Source organism: Coturnix japonica, chromosome 33, assembly GCF_054131305.1.
Source record: "Coturnix japonica strain WE chromosome 33, WE-NBRP24, whole genome shotgun sequence".
In the NCBI taxonomy this organism is placed as follows: Eukaryota; Metazoa; Chordata; class Aves; order Galliformes; family Phasianidae; genus Coturnix; species Coturnix japonica.
The window spans coordinates 2,309,310-2,332,544 of NC_140695.1; the positions used below are offsets into that span (position 1 = coordinate 2,309,310).

Below are 23,235 nucleotides of genomic sequence, written 5' to 3' on the forward strand. Positions count from 1 at the left end.
GGCCCTGCTAGACAGGGGGGTTGGAACTACATGATCCTTGAGGTCCCATCCAACCTGGGTCATTCTGTGATACTCTGTGGAGACTGCATGGGGTTGTGGGGCCTGTATGGGGTTATGGGGCCTATATGTGTTTGTGGGTCCCAAATGGGGTCTATAAGGCCCATATGAGGTTGTGAGGCCTGTATGGGGTTATGGGGACTGTTTGGTGTCTATGGGGCCCATATGGGGTTGTGGGGCCTGTATGGGGTCTATGGGGCCTGTATGGGGTTGTGGGGTCTGTATGGGGTTGTGGGGTCTGTATGGGGTCAGTCGGTCCCATATGGGGTCTATGGGTCTTATATGGTGTTGTGGGGCCTGTATCGAGTTGTGGGTCTGTATCGAGTTGTGGGGCCTGTATCGAGTTGTGGGGCCTTTATGGGGTCTATGGGACTCATATGGGGTTTTGGGGCCTGTATGGGGTCTATGGGTCTTATATGGTGTTGTGGGGCCTGTAAGGTGTTGTGGGGCCTGTATGGGGTCTATGGGTCTTATATGGTGTTGTGGGGCCTGTAAGGTGTTGTGGGGCCCATATGGGGTTTATTGGGCCCATATGGGCATGTGGGGTTTGTATGGGATTTTGGGGCCTGTATGGGGTCTCCAGATTGAGAGCTCCAGATTGAGCATAGCTGCCCCCAGTCTGAGCATGACACTCTCCAGTCTGAGCGCAACACTCTCCAGTCTGAGCGTGACACTCTCCAGTCTGAGTGTGACACCCTTCAGACTGAGCACAACATCCTCCAGTCCGAGTGTAACACCCTCCGATTTGAGCAAGACATCCTCTGGTCCGTGTACAGCGACCTCAAGGTTCAGTTCGATGCCATCAAGTTCAATCGTAACACCCTCCAGACCATGTACGACGCCGTCCAATATGAGCGCGACACTCTCCAGTCCAAACACGACGCGCTCCAGTCCGGGTTCGACACAATTCAGTCCAAGTACAACACCCTCAGGGCTGAGTTTGACACCCTTGAGTTTGAGCGCGATCTCCTCCGATCCAAGCTATGCACCCTCCAGTCCAAGGGGAACACCCTCAAGTCTGAACCGTATGTACCACAACTTGACCAGCCACCAGGGGCACCAGATACAATGTTGGTTGCCCCTGTAAGAGGGCGAAAAATAAAACAAGTTTCAACTCAGTTAGAGAAAATACAGAAGGAGTTAGAAGAGTGGAGGGAGTTAGGAGAGCAGGACTCAGGAGAGCAGGGGGAGTCAGAAAACCAGAGGAAGCTGGAGGAGCAGAGGATGTTAGAAGAGTATAAGAAAAAGTTAGAGGAGCAGAGGAAGTTAGGAGAGAGGAAAAAGAAGGAGGGTTACCTGGAGGAAATAATACAAGAGTCAGAGTCAGAAGAAGAAGAGTTGCCAAAAGTTAGATTTTCTTTATGAGAATTTCTCAAGTCCAAACTTATAGATGGGGCAGCCTCATCAACACAGTTGCCACCATCAACACCTGGGACTCTTGATAGAGCAAAAGGTGAGCAAAGTATTACAACCATTGTTGATAGATCTTTAAAACTGAGTGAAATTCGGGATCTAAGAAAGTATTTCACACGTCAACCAAAAGAACATATGGTCACTTGGTTACTTCGATGCTGGGACAATGGTGCCAGCAGTGTGTGGCTTGATGGCAATGAAGCTCGCCAACTGGGTAGCATTTCCAGAGACGCACGTGTGGACAGAGGTATTGGCACATGCCAAGATCAGTCCTACACCCTCTGGAAGCGGATGTTGATAGCGGTAAGATATAGATTCCCCTTTAAACGGGACTTGGAGCCTGAGAAAAAGAAATGGACTGATATAGAGAAAGGCATCCAAACTTTGAGAGAAAGTGCTCTGGTGGAAATGCTATACAGTCCCCACTTCAACCGTAATGACCCGAACCAATTACATGATCCTGAGACAGTCCGTGTTCCACGACAAATGTGGCGTGACTTTACAAGGGCTGCTCCATGAAAGCATGCCAGTGCACTTGCATTAGTATATGGCCAAGGGGAAAGGTAACCCCTTGTGAATGAACTAATTGCTAAACTTCAGGAGCTTCAATTATTTATAAGCACTACAGAAGTTAATCATTATACTTCAGCCATTGCCAAAATAGCTGAAAGGTTAAACACAATGGAGGGAACACAAAATGATATTATTGACATGTTGACTAACGTGCCTGATGTAGATGAATCCATGGAGGTACCAGATGATGGGGACCAGGATTCCCACGATCGCCTATTGAGAAAGCTAAACAACATGAGTTCCTCTCGACCTGTATCATCGAAAATCTCAACCATAAAAAAGAGACGTCCTTGTATTCAAGCAAATGACAACAGTAAGACACCTCGTATTCAAGCAAATGACAACGATAAGACCATGCATTTTGCCTTGTTGTATTTCTTGAGTAATCATGTGGAGGATATAAAGAAGTGGTATAATTCATCCACTTCTGCACTTCAGGCACGAGTGAAAAGAATTACAATGCAAAACAACCACCAAGGTGAACTCTTCCAAAAGGGGGAAAGTTCCCGTTGCTGCAAGCCACCGAGGTAAACAATAGAGGGGCCCTGCCCCCAGCCAGGGTGGGGAAAGGGACAATAGAGTTGTCACGGGTTACTTAGATTTACCTATGCCCGTGACAGGGGAAGCCACCCCGTGGGCCCCCCTCCCGGGGCCCGGAAAGGAGGGGGAAAAAGGGAGTGGGATAAAACAGCGACAATCTAAGGAGGAAAAACTTATTTTACTAAATATGATACCGAAATACAAGATAACACAATATAATATAATTGAGGCTAACAAATTGAACGAAACAGAGAGAGAGAGTCCCCGAAAACCGAGAGGCCTACTGTGAACTCTAGGCGACACGGCTGGAACACTTCCCACTCTCCGAGAAGTTCGAGAGAAGAAGGAGGGCACTCCAGCCTGGGAACGAGATTATACAGCGTCCTGGTCCCGTGACTTATCATTAACCCTGTTGTTCTCTGGGATATGTAGTCTTCTTCTGTGGACTGCACATTCAACAGAAGTATCCATACTTTACATGATGTTATGATGTGGAATACTGATAGCAAAATTACAAAATTACAAAACCATGACATTCCACCCCTTATTCTACATTATTACATCATGATAAATATATATATACATATATATACACGTATGTAAAATTATGATAGCTAAACAGTAGAATTACATGTAACATAACTAAATGTACAACTATAATAACTAAAATACACTACACATGCAAACATATATATATATAAATACATAAAATTATTGACTGCACTCCCCCAGCATCAAATTCCCTTGTGGCACACATTGAACATCCCCATCCTTCTGCATTACCCACCAAGTGCACCCAGGTCCCTGGGCAAAGACAGTTCCACGGATAGGTTTGCCCTTTCCAGAAGCTGGAAGGACCCAAACAGCTTTTCCCAACATGTTCTTTACATGTACAACAGGGACCTTATCTCCTTCTACAGTATGTAGGGGGCTAGATTGACTAGGACCATCACGATTGACAGATCCTCTAGTATTCACCAACCAAGTGGCTTCTGCCAGATTCTTCTCCCAGTGCTTAAATGTTCCACCACCCATTGCTTTCAACATAGTTTTCAACAACCCATTATATCGTTCAATTTTACCAGAAGCTGGTGCATGGTAGGGAATATGATAAATCCACTCAATGCCATGATCTTTGGCCCAAGTATTTATAAGGGAATTTTTAAAATGTGTCCCATTATCAGATTCAATTCTTTCTGGGGTGCCATGTCGCCACAGGACTTGTTTCTCAAGACCTAATATGGTGTTTCGAGCAGTAGCATGGGGTACTGCGTATGTTTCAAGCCACCCAGTGGTTGCCTCTACCGTGGTGAGTACATAACACTTACCACTGCGAGATCGTGGCAAGGTGATATAATCAACCTGCCACGCCTCCCCATATTTATACTTTTGCCACCGCCCTTCCTCCCAGAGAGGTTTCATCCTTTTGGCTTGTTTAATTATGGCACATGTTTCACAATCATGAATAATCTGCGCAATAGCGTCCATGGTTAAGTCCACCCCTCGGTCTCTGGCCCACTTATATGTCGCGTCTCTTCCTTGATGACCTGAGGTCTCATGAGCCCATCGAGCTAGAAATAATTCACCCTTATTCTGCCAGTCCAAGTCGATTTGAGCCACCTCAATTCTGGCAGCTTTATCTACCTGATGGTTGTTTTGTTGTTCTTCAGTAGCCCGACTTTTGGGCACATGTGCATCCACATGACGCACCTTTACAACCATATTCTTTGTTCGGGCAGCAATGTCCTTCCATAATTCAGCGGCCCAAACAGATTTACCCTTCCGTTGCCAGTTGTTTTGTTCCCACCTCTGTAACCACCCCCATAAGGCATTTGCCACCATCCATGAGTCAGTATAAAGATACAGCATTGGCCACCTCTCCCGTTCAGCAACATCTAAGGCCAGCTGGACAGCTTTTACCTCTGCAAACTGACTTGATTCTCCCTTACCTTCGGTGGCCTCTGCAACCTGTCGTGTGGGGCTCCACACAGCAGCTTTCCATATGCGATGCTTCCCTACAATGCGACATGATCCGTCTGTGAATAGGGCATATTTCTTTTCATTTTCTGGTAATTCGTTGTATGGTGGGGCCTCTTTAGCACGTGATACCTCTTCTGCTGGTGATGTTCCAAACTTTTTATCTTCAGGCCAGTCCATGATTACCTCTAGGATTCCTGGACGATTGAGGTTTCCCATTCGCGCTCGCTGTGTAATCAGCGTAATCCACTTGCTCCAGGTGACATCGGTAGCATGATGAGTGGAGGGAACCTGTCCTTTGAACATCCAGTTCAGCACTGGCAGTCGAGGTGCCAAAAGGAGCTGTGTTTCAGTCCCGACTACTTCGGAAGCAGCCCGAACCCCCTCATACGCGGCTAAGATCTCCTTCTCAGTTGGAGTGTAGCACTCTTCAGACCCCTTATATGATCGACTCCAGAATCCCAGGGGTCGGCCTCGGGTCTCTCCTGAGGCTCTTTGCCACAAACTCCAAGTGGGGCCTTTCTCTCCAGCAGCAGTATAGAGGATGTTCTTTACATCCTGTCCAGTCCGTACTGGCCCCAGAGCTACAGCTCGGGCTATCTCTTGTTTAATCTGTTCAAAAGCCTGCTGCTGCTCAGGGCCCCATGCAAAATCGTTCTTCTTCCGTGTCACCTGATAAAGGGGGCTTACAATGAGGCTGTAGTTTGGAATGTGCATCCTCCAAAAGCCTACTGCACCCAGGAAAGATTGTGTCTCTTTCTTGCTAGTTGGTGGAGACATGGCAGTGATTTTGTCGATCACATCTGTTGGGATGTGACGACGTCCATCCTGCCACTTTATACCTAAGAACTGAATTTCCTGGGCAGGTCCTTTTACTTTGCTTCGCTTAATAGCAAAGCCGGCTTGTAGAAGAATTTGGATGATCTGCTCTCCTTTTGTGAAAACCTCTTCTGCTGTATCACCCCACACAACAATGTCATCAATGTACTGCAGGTGTTCAGGAGCACCACCTTGTTCCAGTACAGTTTGGACCAACCCATGGCAAATGGTTGGGCTGTGTTTCCACCCTTGGGGCAAACGGTTCCAAGTATACTGAATGCCCCTCCAGGTGAAGGCAAACTGTGGCTTACATTCTGCAGCCAAAGGAATAGAGAAGAAGGCATTGGCAATGTCAATGGTGGCATACCATTTGGCTGCTTTTGACTCCAGCTCGTACTGGAGTTCCAACATGTCCGGCACAGCAGCGCTCAATGGGGGTGTGACCTCATTCAGGCCACGGTAGTCTACTGTCAGCCTCCATTCTCCACTGGCTTTACGCACTGGCCATATGGGACTGTTAAAAGGTGAGTGAGTTTTACTGATCACTCCCTGATTCTCCAACTGGCGAATCAAATCATGAATGGGGAGCAAGGAATCCCTGTTGGTGCGATACTGCCGTCTGTGCACTGTCTTTGTAGCAATTGGTACCTGCTGCTCTTTTACTCGTAGCAGCCCCACAACAGACGGGTCCTCTGACAGGCCAGGCAAAACAGACAGCTGCTTAATGTTGTCCATATCTACAGCAGCTATCCCAAAGGCCCATCGATACCCCTTAGGATCCTTGAAATACCCCCTTCTGAGGTAATCAATACCCAGTATACATGGAGCCCCTGGGCCAGTCACAATAGGGTGTTTTTGCCAGTCTTTGCCAGTGAGGCTTATTTCAGCCTCCAGCACAGTCAATTCTTGAGAGCCCCCAGTCACTCCAGAAATATGGATTGATTCTGTCCCTTCATGACTGGAGGGCATTAGGGTGCACTGTGCACCGGTATCCACCAGCGCCTTATATTCCTGTGGTTCTGATGTGCCAGGCCATCGAATCCACACAGTCCAATAAACTCTATTATCCCTTTCCCTCCCCTGACTGAGGGCAGGGCCCCTCTATTGGTTACCTGTGATGACTGGAGCAACTCCAGTGGTGGTTGGTATGTCTAGTAGTTCTTTCACCCGTGTTCGTAGTGCAGAAGTGGGCTGATCATGCCACTTCCTCATGTCTTCTCCACGGTCACGTAGGTAGCGCCACATGGAAACACGCGGTGCAATTGTACTGTTGTTCTTTGCTCGAGCTGGGAAGCGTGTGCGTTTAACAGCTGAGACTTTTGATGATGCAGGTGAGGAGTAGGACTGGAATACTTTGATCAGATCCTTCATTAGACCTGGTGGCCCGTACGAGGATTGACCTTCATCAGTTGTTTCTGATACTATTACGGGATCATTACGATTAGTTGATGGAAACAATTTCTTGCACATTTCATCTACTCGGTTTTCTAGCCGTGAGATGGCAGAAACTGCGGCATGCAGTTGAGGGAGCTGCTGATCGGTGGTTTGAAGCATTATAATCAGCTCAACAACTCGGGGCCATCTGTCCACGAACCCTTTAGAACCTGTTACCAATGACTGTGCCATTCTCTCTGGTGCTGTACTTGTGATTTTCTGCCACATGTCAGGATCGGCCCTCACTCTCTCAGGGTCAAGTTCGCTTGGATCAGGGCTGTACAACATTTTCGCCATGGCCAATTCCCTCAGGCGCTGAATACCTTTTTGGACGGTATTCCAACTATCAAATTTAGGCTTCAAAGCATCCTTATAGGGGTACCTTTCTCTCACGGCTTCTAACAGCCGCAACCAGAGAGTGGCAGCTCCATCCGAACATCTGCTAATCCCTCTGTCGATACCTGCATCTTGGGCAATGCTTCCTAGTTGGCAAGCTTCATTACCATCTAGAGACAAGCTGTTGGCCCCGTTGTCCCAGCAGCGAAGCAACCAAGCAAGGATACCTTCATCTTGACGCCGTGTGAACTCCTTTCTTGAGCCTTGGATTTCAGTCAGCTTCAGAGGTCGACAATAGGTGATTTCCTCCTCATCATCAGTCTCTTCATCATGCCTCTTGGTTTTTGCCTTTGCTTTTTTCGGTACTGCTCCATGCCCGGCACCTGGGTCTTCTGCAGCCCCCCCCTGTGCTTCTCCTTCTTTTCGTTCTAGACGCGTGGACACCCGTTTCCATTTCTTGCCTTCCACAGGGGCAACTGATATTGCTACTGATGCCTCCTGTGACTGATCAGAATTAACTTGGGCTTGAATCTCAGATCGGAAACTCTCTCTCTCCAGAATAGTATGATACAAAGCACGGTATGCATAAGCCAAACCCCACATAAGGTTTACCTCCTTAGATCTCTGACCCAAATACTCACTTAATTTCTTAGGGTCCCTTAGGTGTTCAAGAGTGAAATCCCATGACACTGCGGGTCCCCATGCTTCTAAGACTTTTCCTAAACCTTTCCATATTCCCTGCCAGTCATCATTCTCTGGTTCTGGAGGAGACTTCCGCATAGAACGAATGCATAGGAACATATATGCATGCATTGATAGTGATAACATCAATGCAAGTATGAACCCTATCTCAGTTATTGAAAAGCGTGTGGAAATCTGAGAGTACAACCTAAATAAAAAGGGTTTTTTTAGCCTGTACAATGAATTAAACATGGTGGTGTTTGTAAAATTGCCTGTTCCATCTGGGATGCAAGTACTTGTAAGATTCGCAATTCCATCTGGGATGCAAGTGTTTGTAAGATTCACAATTCCATCTGGGATGTAGGTGCCAAAATTCTGACCATACCACATCTCATAAAAGTACCAGGCAGGTGTCTCCATCAGTATCCACCTTATTAGGCTATATACCTGCACAATTCCACAACACCAAATTATGGTGTTAATAGTTGACCAATACTTTAAGAAGATCATAATTGCTTTCAATCCCTTAAACAGAGCAACTGGGATGAAGAGTGGATTCATAGCTGGCAGGCTCTGTAAAAGTCAGAGCTAGCTAGCTTTGCTCTAAGGGAGAAAGAAATCCCTTTGTTTTCTACACAAAAGTTAGATAGCAATGCTGAGAATGTGCAGCAGCCCTTAATGTTGACAATTTGTCTGGTATTTCAAGGTCACGTTCTCAGTGAGCAGCTACGAAAAGATAACACTCCCCTAACGAAGCTCTTTAAGAGTAAAGAGAGAGTTGTTCTAAAAGCTAAAAAGCTCTATGCCCGCATTCTCCACCAAAAAATCTGTCACGGGTTACTTAGATTTACCTATGCCCGTGACAGGGGAAGCCACCCCGTGGGCCCCCCTCCCGGGGCCCGGAAAGGAGGGGGAAAAAGGGAGTGGGATAAAACAGCGACAATCTAAGGAGGAAAAACTTATTTTACTAAATATGATACCGAAATACAAGATAACACAATATAATATAATTGAGGCTAACAAATTGAACGAAACAGAGAGAGAGAGTCCCCGAAAACCGAGAGGCCTACTGTGAACTCTAGGCGACACGGCTGGAACACTTCCCACTCTCCGAGAAGTTCGAGAGAAGAAGGAGGGCACTCCAGCCTGGGAAAGAGATTATACAGCGTCCTGGTCCCGTGACTTATCATTAACCCTGTTGTTCTCTGGGATATGTAGTCTTCTTCTGTGGACTGCACATTCAACAGAAGTATCCATACTTTACATGATGTTATGATGTGGAATACTGATAGCAAAATTACAAAATTACAAAACCATGACAAGAGTATACTGAACTGTGTGGATTAAGTGGCCTGGCACATCTCAACCACAGAAATATAAAGCCTTGGTGGACACTGGTGCACAATGCACCCTAATGCCCTCAAGTCACCAAGGGACACAACCAATATATATCCATGGAGTGACTGGGGGTTCCCAAGAATTGACTATGTTGGAGGCCGAAATAAGCCTCACTGGTAAAAACTGGCAGAGACACCCTATTGTGACTGGTCCTGAGGCTCCATGTATACTGGGAATCGATTACCTTAGGATGGGATATTTTAAGGATCCCAAGGGGTATCAATGGGCCTTTGGGATAGCTGCTGTTAACACAAATGGTGTTATGCAGTTGTCAGCTTTACCTGGTCTGTCAGATGATCCTTCTGCTGTGGGGTTGCTCCACGTAAAAGACCAAGAGGTACCAATTGCCACCAAAGTGGTTCACAGACGGCAGTACCGCACCAATAGGGACTCATTGCTCCCCATTCACAAGCTAATTCGCCAATTAGAGAATCAGGGAGTGATTAGCAAAACTCACTCGCCTTTTAACAGCCCCATATGGCCAGTGCGTAAAACCAGTGGGGAATGGAGGCTGACGGTGGATTACCGTGGCCTGAATGAAGTCACACCTCTATTAAGTGCTGCTGTACCAGACATGCTAGAACTCCAGTATGAATTGGAGTCAAAAGAAGCTAGGTGGTACGCCACCATTGACATTGCTAATGCCTTCTTTTCCATCCCATTGGCTACAAAATGCAGGCCACAGTTTGCTTTTACCTGGAGAGGTATTCAGTATACCTGGAACCGTTTACCACAAGGGTGAAAGCACAGCCCAACAATTTGCCATGGATTGATCCAAGCTGTCTTGGAACAGGGTAATGCTCCCGAGCACTTGCAGTATATTGATGATATTGTAGTGTGGGGCCATACAGCAGCAGAGGTTTTCAAGAAAGGGAAACAGATAATCCAAATTCCCTTGCAAGCTGGTTTTGCCATTAAGCGCAGCAAGGTGAAGGGGCCTCTCCAGGAAATCCAGTTCCTAGGTATAAAATGGCAAGATGGACGTCGTCACATCCCAGCAGATGTGACTGACAAAATCACTACTATGTGTCCGCCCACAAATAAAACAGAGACCCAATCTTTTCTGGGAGTAGTGGGCTTTTGGAGAATGCATGTCCCAAACTACAGCCACATAGTGAGCCCCCTCTATCAGGTAACACAGAAGAAGAATAATTTCTCATGGGGTCCTGAGCAGCAGCAGGCTTTTGAGCAGATAAAACAAGAAATAGCCCGTGCCGTGGCCTTGGGGCACCGCATATGTCTCAAGCCACCTGGTGGTTACCTCCACCGTGGTGAGTACATAATGCTTACCATTACGAGTCTTTGGCAGGGTGATATAATCAATCTGCCATGCCTCCCCATATTTATACTTTTCCCATCGCCCTTCCCCCCAGAGAGGTCTCATCCTCTTGGCCTGTTTGATCATGGCACAGGTGTCACAATCATGGATGATCTGCGCAATAGCGTCCATAGTTATGTCCACCCCTTGGTCTCTAGCCCACTTATGTGTTCCATCTCTGCCTTGATGGCCTGAGGTCTCATGGGCCCACTGAGCTAGAAATAACTCTCCCTTATTCTGCCAGTCCAGGTCTATCTCAGCCACCTCAATTCTGGCAGCTCGATCTACCTGGTGGTTATTTTGTTGCTCCTCTGTCGCTCGACTCTTGGGCACGTGGGCATCTACGTGACGCACCTTTAGGACCATGTTCTTTATTCGGGCAGCAATGTTCTTCCATAGTTCAGCGGCCCAAATAGGTTTACCTTTCCGCTGCCAGTTGTTTTGCTCCCATTGCTGCAACCACCCCCATAAGGCATTGGCCACCATCCATGAGTCAGTATAGTGGTAAAGCACTGGCCATTTCTCCCACTCAGCAATGTCTAGGGCCAGCTGGACAGCCTTTACCTCCGCAAATTGACTCGATTCTCCTCTTCCTTCCGTGGCCTCTGCAACTTGTTGTGTGGGGCTCCACACTGCAGCCTTCCATCTGCAATGTTTCCCAACAATGCGGCACGATCCATCAGTGAACAAGGCGAACTTCTTTTCGTTTTCCGGAAGTTCATTGTATGGGGGAGCCTCTTTGGCGCGTGACACCTCTTCTGCTGGTGGTGCTTCAAATTTTTTACCTTCGGGCCAGTCCATGATCACTTCTAGGATCCCTGGACGGCTGAGGTTCCCCATCCGGGCCCGCTGTGTGATTAGTGCAACCCACTTACTCCATGTGGTGTCTGTGGCATGGTGAGTGGAGGGAACCTGCCCTTTAAACATCCAATTCAGCACTGGAAGTCGAGGTGCTAGGAGAAGCTGTGTTTCGGTGCCAATTACCTCAGAGGCAGCCCGGACCCCTTCATATGCGGCTCAGATCTCCTTCTCAGTTGGAGTGTAGCCATCTTCCGACCCCCTGTATGCTCTACTCCAGAATCCTAGGGGTCGGCCTCGGGTCTCATCTGAGGTTCTCTGCCACAAGCTCCAAGTGGGACCTTTCTCCCCAGCAGCCGTGTAAAGGATGTTCTTCACATCCTGTCCCATCCGTACTGGCCCCAGGGCCACAGCACGGGCTATCTCTTGCTTGATTTGCTCAAAGGTCCAGCAGAGGCAACCCGAGCAAGTGGCGAGCAATAGCATACCATCCCTCTACTGAGACCATCTGGTTTGATGAGGGGGATGGTCAAAGCAGCCAATGGGCAGAATTGCGAGCCGTGTGGATGGTTATAACTAAAGAACCTGGCGACGGTGTCCTGAACATCTGTACAGATAGTTGGGCTGTGTACCGGGGGCTCACTCTGTGGATTACGCAATGGGCTACCCAGGAATGGACTATCCACGCCCGACCGATTTGGGGTAAAGACATGTGGGTAGACATTTGGAATACGGTCAAACACAGGACAGTATGTGTCTACCATGTCTCTGGTCATCAACCCTTGCAGTCACCAGGAAATGATGAAGCTGACACACTGGCCCGAATCCGATGGATTGAGAATTCACAATCTGAAAATATTGCCCGTTGGTTACATCAGAAGCTACGGCATGCTGGACAGAAGATAATGTGGGCAGCCGCTAAAGCATGGGGGCTGCCTGTACAACTATCTGATATCGTTCAAGCATGTCAGGATTGCGATGCTTGCTCAAAGATGAGACCGAGACCGTTGCCTGAAACAACATCCCACATTGCTAGAGGATATAGTCCTCTTCAGAGATGGCAGGTCGACTACATTGGGCCCCTCCCTCGGTCTGAGGGGGCGAGATATGCCCTGACCTGAGTTGACACCGTAAGTGGACTGCTGCAAGCCTATCCTGTACCAAAGGCAAATCAAGCATACACAATTAAGGCACTTACTAAACTGATGTCTGCATACGGGACACCTCAAGTTATCGAGAGTGACCAAGGGACTCACTTTACTGGAGCGATGATACAGCGCTGGGCAGAAGAAAACAACATTGAATGGCGATTCCACCTGCCATATAATCCAACAGGGGCAGGCCTTATTGAACGTTATAATGGTATCCTTAAGGCTGCCCTGAAGACAGACTCTCAGTCCCTGCAGAGGTGGACAAAAAGATTATATGAAACCGTGCGGGACCTGAATGAAAGACCTCGGGATGGCAGACCCAGTGCCCTGAAAATGTTACAAACTATATGGGCCTCCCCTCTTAGGATCCAAATTATGATAATAAGGTAAAACCGCAGGTTGGTACTGAAAATAATCTTCTGCTCCCTGCCCCTGAGAATTTAGAACCGGGAATCCATAAGATAAATTGGCCTTGGAAGGTGCAGGTAGGACCCAAATGGTGTGGCCTACTTGCACCTTGGGGGAGATTATTGGAGGTGGGAGGTTCAGTCACCCCCTCGGTGATAGGTACATGGCCTACTGACATCATGGTCAATACTCCGGCCTTTATTGCTAAAGGAACACCTATTATGTCCCTATGGCAGATCAAGACTCCTCCTCTGGTGCCAGATATAGTTATACAGCCACAGATATCTGGCCAGAGGTTTATGGTATCGGAGGCCGGGACATAATCCAGTACAAGCAGAAGTATTGACCCAAGATAAGAATACGGCCTGTATCTTGCCATGGAGGGCGGATCTTCCCCTCCTAGTACCCTTGAAACATCTGTATTACTCCCCTTAAGATTGATTCTAAGCCTCTAGGACAATTACTCTGGACTGATGTAATGCAGACGGACCTGCACTTCAAGATGATTTGTCTCCGGTAACATCTATCAAGCACTGGCCCATGGAAGATCATAAACACCCATCCAATCATCATCATTTGAATAATATCAACATCTAATGCGACGGGAGATTGTATCAGCGTCGTGATTGGGTCTCTGTAATAAGGGGAACTCACCTAATCATTGGTTCACGTTGTGAAGGGGTGGAGTGTATGGGAGATCACAGTATGAACCACTGATTAATCAGCTGAGGCAAGTGTGGGGTCAGCTGTGGGAGCACAGGTGAAAGTTATGTAGCTGTGCTCCCTGGAGGGGTGGAGTTCGACTCCACCTCCTCTGAGACCTCATTTAAGGGCTGACCCTCACTGAGGCAGCATCTCTTGGAGATTGCTTGCCAGGGAGGATTGCTTCAGCTCTGGTGAGTTCCCTTTTTCTTAATACCTTCTGTATTTCTACTATTTTTCTTTTGTAATTGCTATTCTTGTTAGTACCAGCATAGCTACTGCCAATACAAGGGTGTTACGGAGGCTCCATGTTACACTGGGGTACTCAGGCCTTAGTGGATCGTTTTGCCAATAATCATATGTGTACAGGGGTATATAACATAGCAAAGGGTATTGTTAATGGATATATGACTTGATGGAGGGTGAATGCAAAGAATATGAGAAAAAGAATCCCAGGAGGGCGAGAATTGGCTTATCGACCCTTCGCAAGGATCCAGTTGGACTTTACTGAACTCCCTAAAACTGGGAGATATAAATATTTATTAGTGATTGTAGACCATCTTACAAACTATGTTGAGGCATTCCCTACGGCAAGGGCTACAGCACAAACAGTAGTGAAGGTACTATTAGAAAATATAATTCCTCGATATGGAATTAGAGAAGCAATAGATTCTGACAGGGGAGCTCATTTTGTGTCAAAGGTTACACGTGACACAATGAAAATTCTAAGGATTAAATGGGAATATCATACTCCTTGGCACCCTCAGAGCTCTGGTAAAGTAGAACGAATGAATGGGGAAATTAAAAAACAACTTAGAAAATTAATGATAGGAACTAAGACATCTTGGATAAAATGCTTGCTGTTAGCTCTGTTAAATATATGTGTGAAGCCCAGAACTGATCTGGGAATTTCACCTTTTGAAATGCTGTATGGTATGCCCTATAATCTTGAAATACCTCTTGGTCACCCCCATTTACAAGATGATCAATTAAAATCTTATACAATTAATGAATGGGTGCAAGGAACTACAAGAAGGATCTGATTGCACAGCAGTCCCCATTGGAGATAGCAATCCATAGGATACAGCCGGGGGATGGGGTCCTAATAAAAACTTGGAAAGAAGCTACACTAACACCACAAGGGGAAGGTTGTTTTATTTACTGCAGAAACAGCTATTTGAACCGCAGAGAGAGGATGGACTCATGCCAGCCGTGTTAAAGGACCCATCGGTGACGAGAAGTGGGAGGTAGCTCCCGGGAGTGACAACCTGAAACTCACACTGCGACAAGCCCAATGGGTATTCCAGGTAAAGGCTTCCCCTGAAGAACACTACTGCTGCTGAGAAGAACTAAAAAAACCCCTCGTAGCTGGTTGCAACCCAGTTGACGAGTGAGGCAGAGGAGAGAATTGTGGAGAAAGATGGGCCTTAGGGGTATCCATTGGTACTTGGGGATTCTCACAGTGATCACATTTTGTATAGCAGCACAACACCACCCACACCAAGCTTCCTTACATCCCTGTGTGACCTGGTACCTATACAGCCCAGTCTAAACCAAAAGGGTTACTATTTTTGCCTAAGCTCAAACCCAGGGAGGGGATACTGTAACCACCCAGGCTCATATTACTGTGCCTATTAGGGATGTGAAACTATTGCCTCAGATTCGGCACCTGGGGCTGGGGAGGATAAATATCTACAAGTAGGGCATGGACCCTATGGGTGCATACCTCCTAACCGAAACCCACAGTTGGGAAGATGGGCTGTGTGGGGATTTAAGACAGAGAGAGAGAGAAACATCTGCCAGCAACTATGGATAAATGTAACGAATCCAGATAACCCAGTGTGGCTGTTAGGGAAAATATGGGGTGTAAGTGACTTGCGGAATCAAACTGTATAACACATAGATGGGTTATAAAGCAGGTATGTTTATTCCAGCGCTGGGTGCAAGGGGGATAGCTCCACCAAACTTGCACACGGACTTGTAAAATCGTGACACAGATATAGGTACATCTCATACATAGTCAATGATTTCTCAGAATTCTGATACATATTCAATAGTTGTTTAGCATGCAGACCCCCTCTTGTTCTTATCAGGGGGATGCAACTCCTCTTCTGGTATTTACAACATCTATTCTCCTCCTTGCCTGATGTCTTCTGTGAGGTCTCACTCCTTATCTGCATCCTTCCTGCTCTCCCAGGCCCCTTGTTTCCTTTAAACAAAGAGGGAAGGAAGGGAGGGGTGCTCTGGGGGGGGAATGGGAGGGGTGGAGGAGGGTTGATGTCAGACTGTGAAATCAATTTTTTTTTTCTTAATTCTGCTTCAGAAACAACATCTGATTCCCACACTCTCTGCTTGATATTTTGTCTTTTGATGCAAACACGTAAGCCCCATTGGTGCCTGGTTCAGCAGTTCAGCTTCCTTTGCGCCCTTTGCCTGGTTGTAGGGAAGGTGGCAGGCTCTGATTCAATGAGGGTGTTGTATGGACACAGTATTTATTGCCATGTATCCAAAGGTGCAACAGTTTCTGGAAACCCAGGTGGGATCCTATAGGTGATGGTTCTCTCGCCACCAAGTATCCAGTTGTCAGCAGTGGGTGAGTTCACTGGGGCTTTGGGGATGGGAGGTGCCAACTAGCAAGCCTTCAATATCTGCTACTAAAATCAGGCTTGGAAGCATGTTACACGTGGGAAATACACTTGGTGCAGGAAAGGGGATTTCCTTAGCCATCAAAAAAAGATGAAACTGCAGATCTATCAACAAAAATGTAAGCACGTGACACTTGACTTGGCGGGTCTGTGGGAAGGTCAGCTTCTCCGTGTTTGTATTTCAGCCATCATCCTCCACACTGGAGAGGATTTATCCGCTTGGCTTGCTTAATTGCAGCACGTTTCACACGCGTGGATAACCTGTGCATATTGCGTCACTACCCCTGTGGCCTGAGGTGGTGCACCAGGCTGGAAATAATGCCTTCTTGGGGTTGTTGAAGCTCTGCAAAAGTTTGCCAAGCAAAGTTGTGGATGCTCCATCCCTGGAGGTGTTCAAGGCCAGGCTGGATGGAACTCTGGGCAGCAAGACTCTGTGGGTGGCATCTCTGCCCGAGGCAGTGGGGCTGGGGTTCTGAGTTCTTCACTGTCCCTTGCAAGCCAAGCCATTCTATGATTCTGCATTTCTATGATGTAAGCACCAGCCCCACACAGCCCTGGTGCAGTGCATCACAAGAGCAGCAGCCTGCGGGGAGCCACCACCCGGAATCACAGAGATGTGAGGTCACAATGCCCCATCCTATGACTGTGCTGAGCTGCGTCATGAGCTCACGAGGCCTGGCCGCAGTCTTGGCTCAGTGCGACACTCACTGTGGCTGCAGCGGTGGTGTTGGAAGCGTGGTGCAAGTGTGGGGGCGGCCATGGACCCTGCCCGCCTTGTCCTCTTCCTCCTATTGGTGGCCATGAGTTTCCAGGAGAGCTGTGCTGCTCTGTGGCGAGCACGGGGAGCAGGTGAGTGGGTAGAGATGGGACCCAAACTGAGCAGCGCTGGGAGCAAGAAGTCAGGCTGTGTCCCCACGGCCCTGTAATACACTTGCCTGGGGCCTGCCTTCCATGGGGGTGTTGCTGGGTAGGGGGTGATGGGCAGCACTGCAGGAGCCGGGCAAGAGCCCGTGGCTGCGCTGCTCCCCAGGGCTGGCTCCAGCCATGCCAGGCTGTGGCTCTGCTAATTGCTGGCTGGAGCACAGCCTTCGTCCTGGGAGATGCCCGGGGAGAGTTCAGAAGAGGCGTGCTGGGCGTGCATGAGCATTTCTGCTTCAGGCTCATGGCACTCCCCAGTTTCCAAGCCAGAGCCCCAGTCCACAGCCCAGGGGAAGAGACAGGTGTGCTTTCCTCCAGTGCCTCAGTGTGACCTTGCTGTCCATCAGAGGCCTCCCAGTAAGAAAGCCCTGGGGGGGCTGCATCTTCTTCCACGTAATCTGTGAGAGATGTGGCATGTGGCCCGGAGAGAGCACTGCATACGCTGCCAGGTGCCAGCCTACAGGTCATCCCATCCACCCTGCAACTTTGGAAATCATGACCTGAGTTATTCTCCACATCCAGTTACTGAGGGAGAAGGAGATCACACCATATAGTGCATATAGTGGGAACTTCTCTCATCTGTTCTTGATTCTAGATGATGAGCTTCGTGCTCCCTTTCCGGATGCTCCTTTGGATCCGGACTTCATGCCTGTGCCTGGGGGACAACCCAGGGGTAAGTTGTGAGTGTCTGTTTCCTTGGAGGCTGAAACGTTCATGCTCTCATGGTTTACCTCGGTGCAATTTTACTGGAGATCCTCTCCAGGTCTTCCAAGCCTGTTTGTGCCCGGAAGGGTTTGCACAGATGAGCCATGAGTATTTTTTCTCTCGGAGAGCTGCCACGTTTCAGTGGGAAGGTTACCGCTGCCCCTCTGCAGCTGAGGGAGCCCAGACCTTTGTATTTGGGCTGTGGCATTCCCCAACCACCGCCAGACCCTACAGGTCTCTCAGGGAAAAGGAGGCCCCCACATGTGCCGGAAGCTCTCCTCACCTGTGTCTGATCACACTTGTGTCTGCAGGCCCTGCTGGTGAATCTGCAGAACTGAATCCTGCCTACGATCCCGAGGGTGAGACTGGAGGTAAATCAGCAGGCTTCATTTCCTTGATATTTGTTCATATTTGGCTGGGACGGTTCATCGAGTGTTCTGCGTTTAACCGGACAGAGGGTTCTTCTCCCCGAGAAGCATGGATGGTCATCGTTTCTTGGGAGCTCCGTGCTGTCAGCATTGTGTTGGCTTTGTCTGTGTATCTACGAGGTCTCCCAGTAAGAAACTTTCAAGGGGCCAAGTGTTCTTCCACGAGGTCCCTGAGAATTGTTTCCCACGGCCTGGAGACAGTATTTGGGAAGCTGTGGAATAGCAGCCAGCAGGTCGCCTCTGTGCAGCTTTGGAATTTCCCCCCCGTGTCATTACCTGAGCCACTTCCACCACTGCAGCTCACTAAGGAAAAGAGAGATGGGCACATGCAATGGGAACATTTCTCCTCTATCCGTGATGACAGCTGTGTCTCCAGGAAGTGGCTTACCAAAGCTGAGGTTTACCCCACTCCATGCAGTTTAGAGCTGGGGTGAACTCCAGGAGGGCGTTCCTCTGGGCAGTTCCACACAGGATTAGTTAAGCACGATGGTGAGGCCCCTGTAGGCAGCCCGGAACTGTTTCCGAGGCGCTCCTGTGCGGAAGGGAGAGAATAGTGTTGTGAAGGAATCCCTGGCTTTAATTGCATCCTGTGACCTTGTGGCTGAAAGGGATGCTCAGTAGCAGTTGCTCTGTCCTGCGTTCATTTGCAGATTTGACTAGAGGAGTTGATCCAGCTTCCTCTCTGAGATCTGGAACTGAAACTCTGTCGGATCGCGCAGGTACGTCATAGCTTTGAAATTCTTTAGAGAGCTTTTGCTGCCCATTTCAGTGCCATTTCATGGCACAGTCCCCTGTACGCTCTGCTACTCAGTTGATGCTGTATTGTGTGACTGAAACTTTTCATGGGTCTTTGGTTGCAGAAGTGCCCCCAGTGTGGGCCTTGCCCGGTCATCGGTTTCCTCCTGTGCTGGAGCCCAGCTGGAATCCCAGCAGTGAGTACTCTGTCTTCACTGACTTGGCTGACTCGCCGCTGATCTTCAAAACTTCATGCATGTGATATTTAACTTCATACATTCTGTTAAGGTCCGGAAAGAGAAGAGGATGAATCCAAACGAGGAAAATATTCTCAGGGCTCATCCTGTCTCCTGAAGCGATTGCTGAAGGAAATGGAGAAGGCAGAGCGTGGTGGGTATACTTCAGTCTGTTCACTGTGGGACCTGGGAAGCTGAGGTGTGATATACAGGTGTGGGCAGGCTGTAGCCTGCACAGCAGGAAGGGATGGGTCAGAGCCATGCTGCAGCCGTGTTCCATGTATCACCTTGCAGGTGCTGTCAAGCACCAGAGCTGGTCTGCTGCCAGATGGTCTGCATCCAGCCAAGACCCAGAGGCAGCTGCTCCCCCAGCACAACCATTACTTGTCAGAGCTGCTTTGTGCAGTCATTGGCACCCAGATGGCAGCAAGTGGCAAAGTGGCAAGTGCTGTGCTTCTGTTCATCCAAAGCCCTCCGTGCAGCTGAGCAAGTTCAAGGCAGGAGGAGCATCCCGAGCAGGGTTGGCTGCCTTTGCTAATGCTGGAAATGAGGTGGAGATGCTAATTCTGAAGGCTTGGACTGTGTGTTAGAGCTTGGATTTCAGCCTGCAGCTACCTGGCTGTGACGGGCTGCTGACAGCACAGAATGTGAGGGCCTTGCACAGGAGCTGATTCCTCAAGAGGTGTGAGGGAGTCAGGATTGTCCAATAGCTGGGAGGGCCCAAATGCCCTTGGGTAACAGAGGGGCTCACAGTGTACTTGGGGGTGGGGGGCCTGGACTTTACCTGAGCTCGGGATTGGAGAAGCTCAGTTTTTGATGAGGGCACGTGACATCCCAATCCTACTGCCCCGCTTTCTTTCTAAAGGAACGGACCAACAAAGTGAGCGGGATGCACTCCAGGAAGGTGGATATCCCACACTGCCGGTCCCGGATGCGCTGCAGGAAGGCGGATATCCCACACTGCCCGTCCCGGAGAGAGGAATGCAGGCAGCACCAACCGGCATGCCAGGTGATTTCTGTCCTATGATCATATGGTGTCACGAACCAGAATCACTGCATGCCTGCAGGCTCTTGCTGCCAGTTCTTGCACACCAGGTCAGCAGCCAGACCTGAGCGTGTGAGCATAGAGCACATGTAAAAGAAGCCAGGGGTGGCTCTCTGAAAATGGCTGGCCTTCGTGGGGTGTGGAGAGTTGTTCCAGCAATGTGCCAGAGAAGGTACTTGCAGACCTCTGTGACCCTGCTCAGCTCCCACCGCTCCCGGATCGCAGAGTTTGCCCTTTTGGAACGAAGCCACCTGAGGGTGATGAGCAGGGTCTTGCGTGGTAGGAGCCTGCAGGAGTGTTTCTCCCCTGGGCTGGCTCTGGCTGTGCCCTGTGCTGGCTGAAGCCTGACCTTCAGCCTGGGGGGCGTCCCACAGGAGAGCTCAGGACACGCATGCCGGGAAAAGCATGAGGGATTCTGCTCTGTAGCCCTCCCCACGGACCAAGCCCAGACCCCAGGGTACAGCCCCAGCTCTTGGCCCAGAGGAGGACACGGGTAGTGCCTGTGCATCCTCTCCGTACCCAACGAGAGGTGGAAGCAATCCTTCTTGTCCTCCAGTGCTTCGGCACCAGAGACGGAGGTACCCACTGACAGGTGTGACCCCAGGGTGCCAGGGATGAACACAGGCAAAAGCACAGAGGCTGCTGCTCACAGATCTGTGCGGAAGCGCCGCATTCCGGTGACAGTCTCAGCGATGCTGCTGCCTGCGCTGGTGCTGGCCGTTGGTGTTGTGATATGGGTGCTCAAAAACTACCTGTGAGTTGGCCTTTCCCCAGAACACCTTATTGCTGCATTTGGCAATGAAGCATTTGTGGTGCCAGGATCCTGGACGGCCAAATCAGCTGCTGGCAGTACACTGCCAGGACTTAGGTTGCAAAGTCTTTCAAGTTTCCCCTTATTTCCTGTCAGTGAGTAGTGCTTTCTGAAACTCATTCTCACAGAGCGCGCAAGAGGGAAAAGAGAGCAGCAGAAGCAGCAGATGGAGCTGGGGAAGGCAACGAGACAGACTCTGACCCAGTCAAACAAGAATCTCCGTAATAGATCCAGTCCGTTCCATTCTGCCATTGAAGACGCCAGAAGTCTTCAAGGTCATCTGGAAGACCTGGAGCTTGAACTCAAAGCCATGAAAGAGATCCTTGGGAACAGTCCTGAGTGCTGCCTTCTGTCAGAGGACAGCCCTGAATGTGAAAGCAGAGCTTTTGTCCTTCATCCTGCATTCTCCAGGACAGGTATCACCAGCAGTTTGAAGATTCTTAGCTCGACACAGCTACATTCCTGTTGAGGGTCCTAATGAGGACCCAGAAAACGAGCTTCCTCTGACTGCCGGACAATGCGTAATGTCTTTGGAGATGTGGGTGAGAATGGCTGGTTTCAGGGAGAGCTGACAGATGGCACAAGAGGACTGGTCCCTTCCAATTTGCTTGCGGAGCTTTCAGATGATGAACTGGATACACCTGGAGATCGTGTCAGAATTCCTGCACTGCTCCATCTGCAAGACTACCATTGCTCCACTCAATGGAACAACTCGATGTTGAGCAGAATGTGGTTGAGCTCCTTCGGGAACTCTCTGAGGCGACTGACAGTGGAACTGCATAGCTTTATTGTATATTAAAAACAACCAAACAACTGTCCCCTCCCTCTGCCTTCCCCTCGCACCCCCCCCCCCCCCCCCGTCCCCCCCCAAAAAAAAGACAAAAAAAAAAAAAAACACCTCAAAAAACAACAAAAAACAACCCACCCTCAATAAAACCAAAAAAACAAAACCAATTAAAATCTCAATGCTGTTCTTTTTTTGGTATACACTGAGGTGACGCTTTTTCTAGCTTAGACTTTGCAATGAGTTTGTGTCACGGAGTTCTCTCTAGAGCTCACTTGGTGACAGTGGGAACAAACCCGGGGAGAGAAGGAACAAAGAACCTCCCCTCTAACAGCGCGGTGCGGCGCGACCGAGAGGGGAAGGGAAGGGAGATTGTGAATGGGTCTAGGAGGGAAAAAATGAAAAAAAAACAATGATCTGAGAATGAACAGCAGTTTAACAAACCCAGTGACACTAAGCAACGATGTTGCAGAACGGCGGGAGAAAAGCAGACGACCACACATGTCATTGACATATGATCAGCGAATCTCGTTTATTCCTTGGCTGCGTGTACCTTTATAATACGGATAATTATCTCATATACATTGCAAAAGTGGAGTTCATCATTGGTTCCCAATTACATACCATCCCCGAGTATCTTAACAGCTTGTTGTTATCAACTGAAAGTTACTCCCTTGCTGAGTTCACAAAACCATGGCTAGTTTCTCACCTTCACAGGGCATCCTGATGTTCTCACTATCCTTGCAGGTGTTATGGCTGCTTGATTAACCGTGCTGTGTTTACGACCCTTCTCAGCTAACTAGCTGTAAAAAACACTCTCTACAGGACCCCACAGATTGCATTCAGAATTCAACAGTTAGTTCTGTTTCCTTTCTGAGTGCATAACAACCTGAGCAAATGAATTGAATGACGTGGCTTGTTAGTCTGGTACAAACTCTGCTGTACACTGGAACTTGGTCCATTTGTAAGCAGGACTTCGTCCATCTCTGCAGGACAGCAGAAAACCCTTTGTGCTAATTATGATGCCAAGAAGCAGAATGCAGCAAATGGCAGATGATCCAACTGCTTCAGGTGTTCATTTCCTTAAAACTGCAAATAATTTTGGACTGAGAGTTTGTAAGCAGAACGGAGCTCTTAAAGCTGTCAGAGATTATTTCTGCACTGTTCAATTCTATCTGCATAACATACATAGGATCTCAGAACTGCGTTGCTTGAACTGGTGGAACTTGTTGAAGTGAACTGGGATGAGCAAGTTTTAGAACTTAGAGTGCTGTAAAAAATGGATAATCTCATGAGTATTAAGGTACAGGATTGCTATTTCTG

At 48.7% G+C, this 23,235-nt stretch overlaps 1 protein-coding gene across 1 annotated transcript in view; it reads left to right on the plus strand.

Annotated features, from left to right (window-relative positions):
* The window catches only part of LOC146755354 (uncharacterized), a 52,745-nt gene extending 30,803 nt beyond the window's left edge, over window positions 1–21,942 (plus strand). Inside the window, exons 2-10 of the mRNA XM_085525690.1 lie at window positions 760–1,042; window positions 17,674–17,841; window positions 18,185–18,244; window positions 18,952–19,020; window positions 19,162–19,233; window positions 19,325–19,426; window positions 20,138–20,281; window positions 20,930–21,071; window positions 21,257–21,942. Of these exons, the coding sequence (XP_085381816.1) occupies window positions 760–1,042; window positions 17,674–17,841; window positions 18,185–18,244; window positions 18,952–19,020; window positions 19,162–19,233; window positions 19,325–19,426; window positions 20,138–20,281; window positions 20,930–21,071; window positions 21,257–21,353 (1,137 nt within the window). The 3' untranslated portion in view covers window positions 21,354–21,942. The remainder of the gene's footprint in view (window positions 1–759; window positions 1,043–17,673; window positions 17,842–18,184; window positions 18,245–18,951; window positions 19,021–19,161; window positions 19,234–19,324; window positions 19,427–20,137; window positions 20,282–20,929; window positions 21,072–21,256) is intronic.
* Window positions 21,943–23,235: the final 1,293 nt, after the last annotated feature.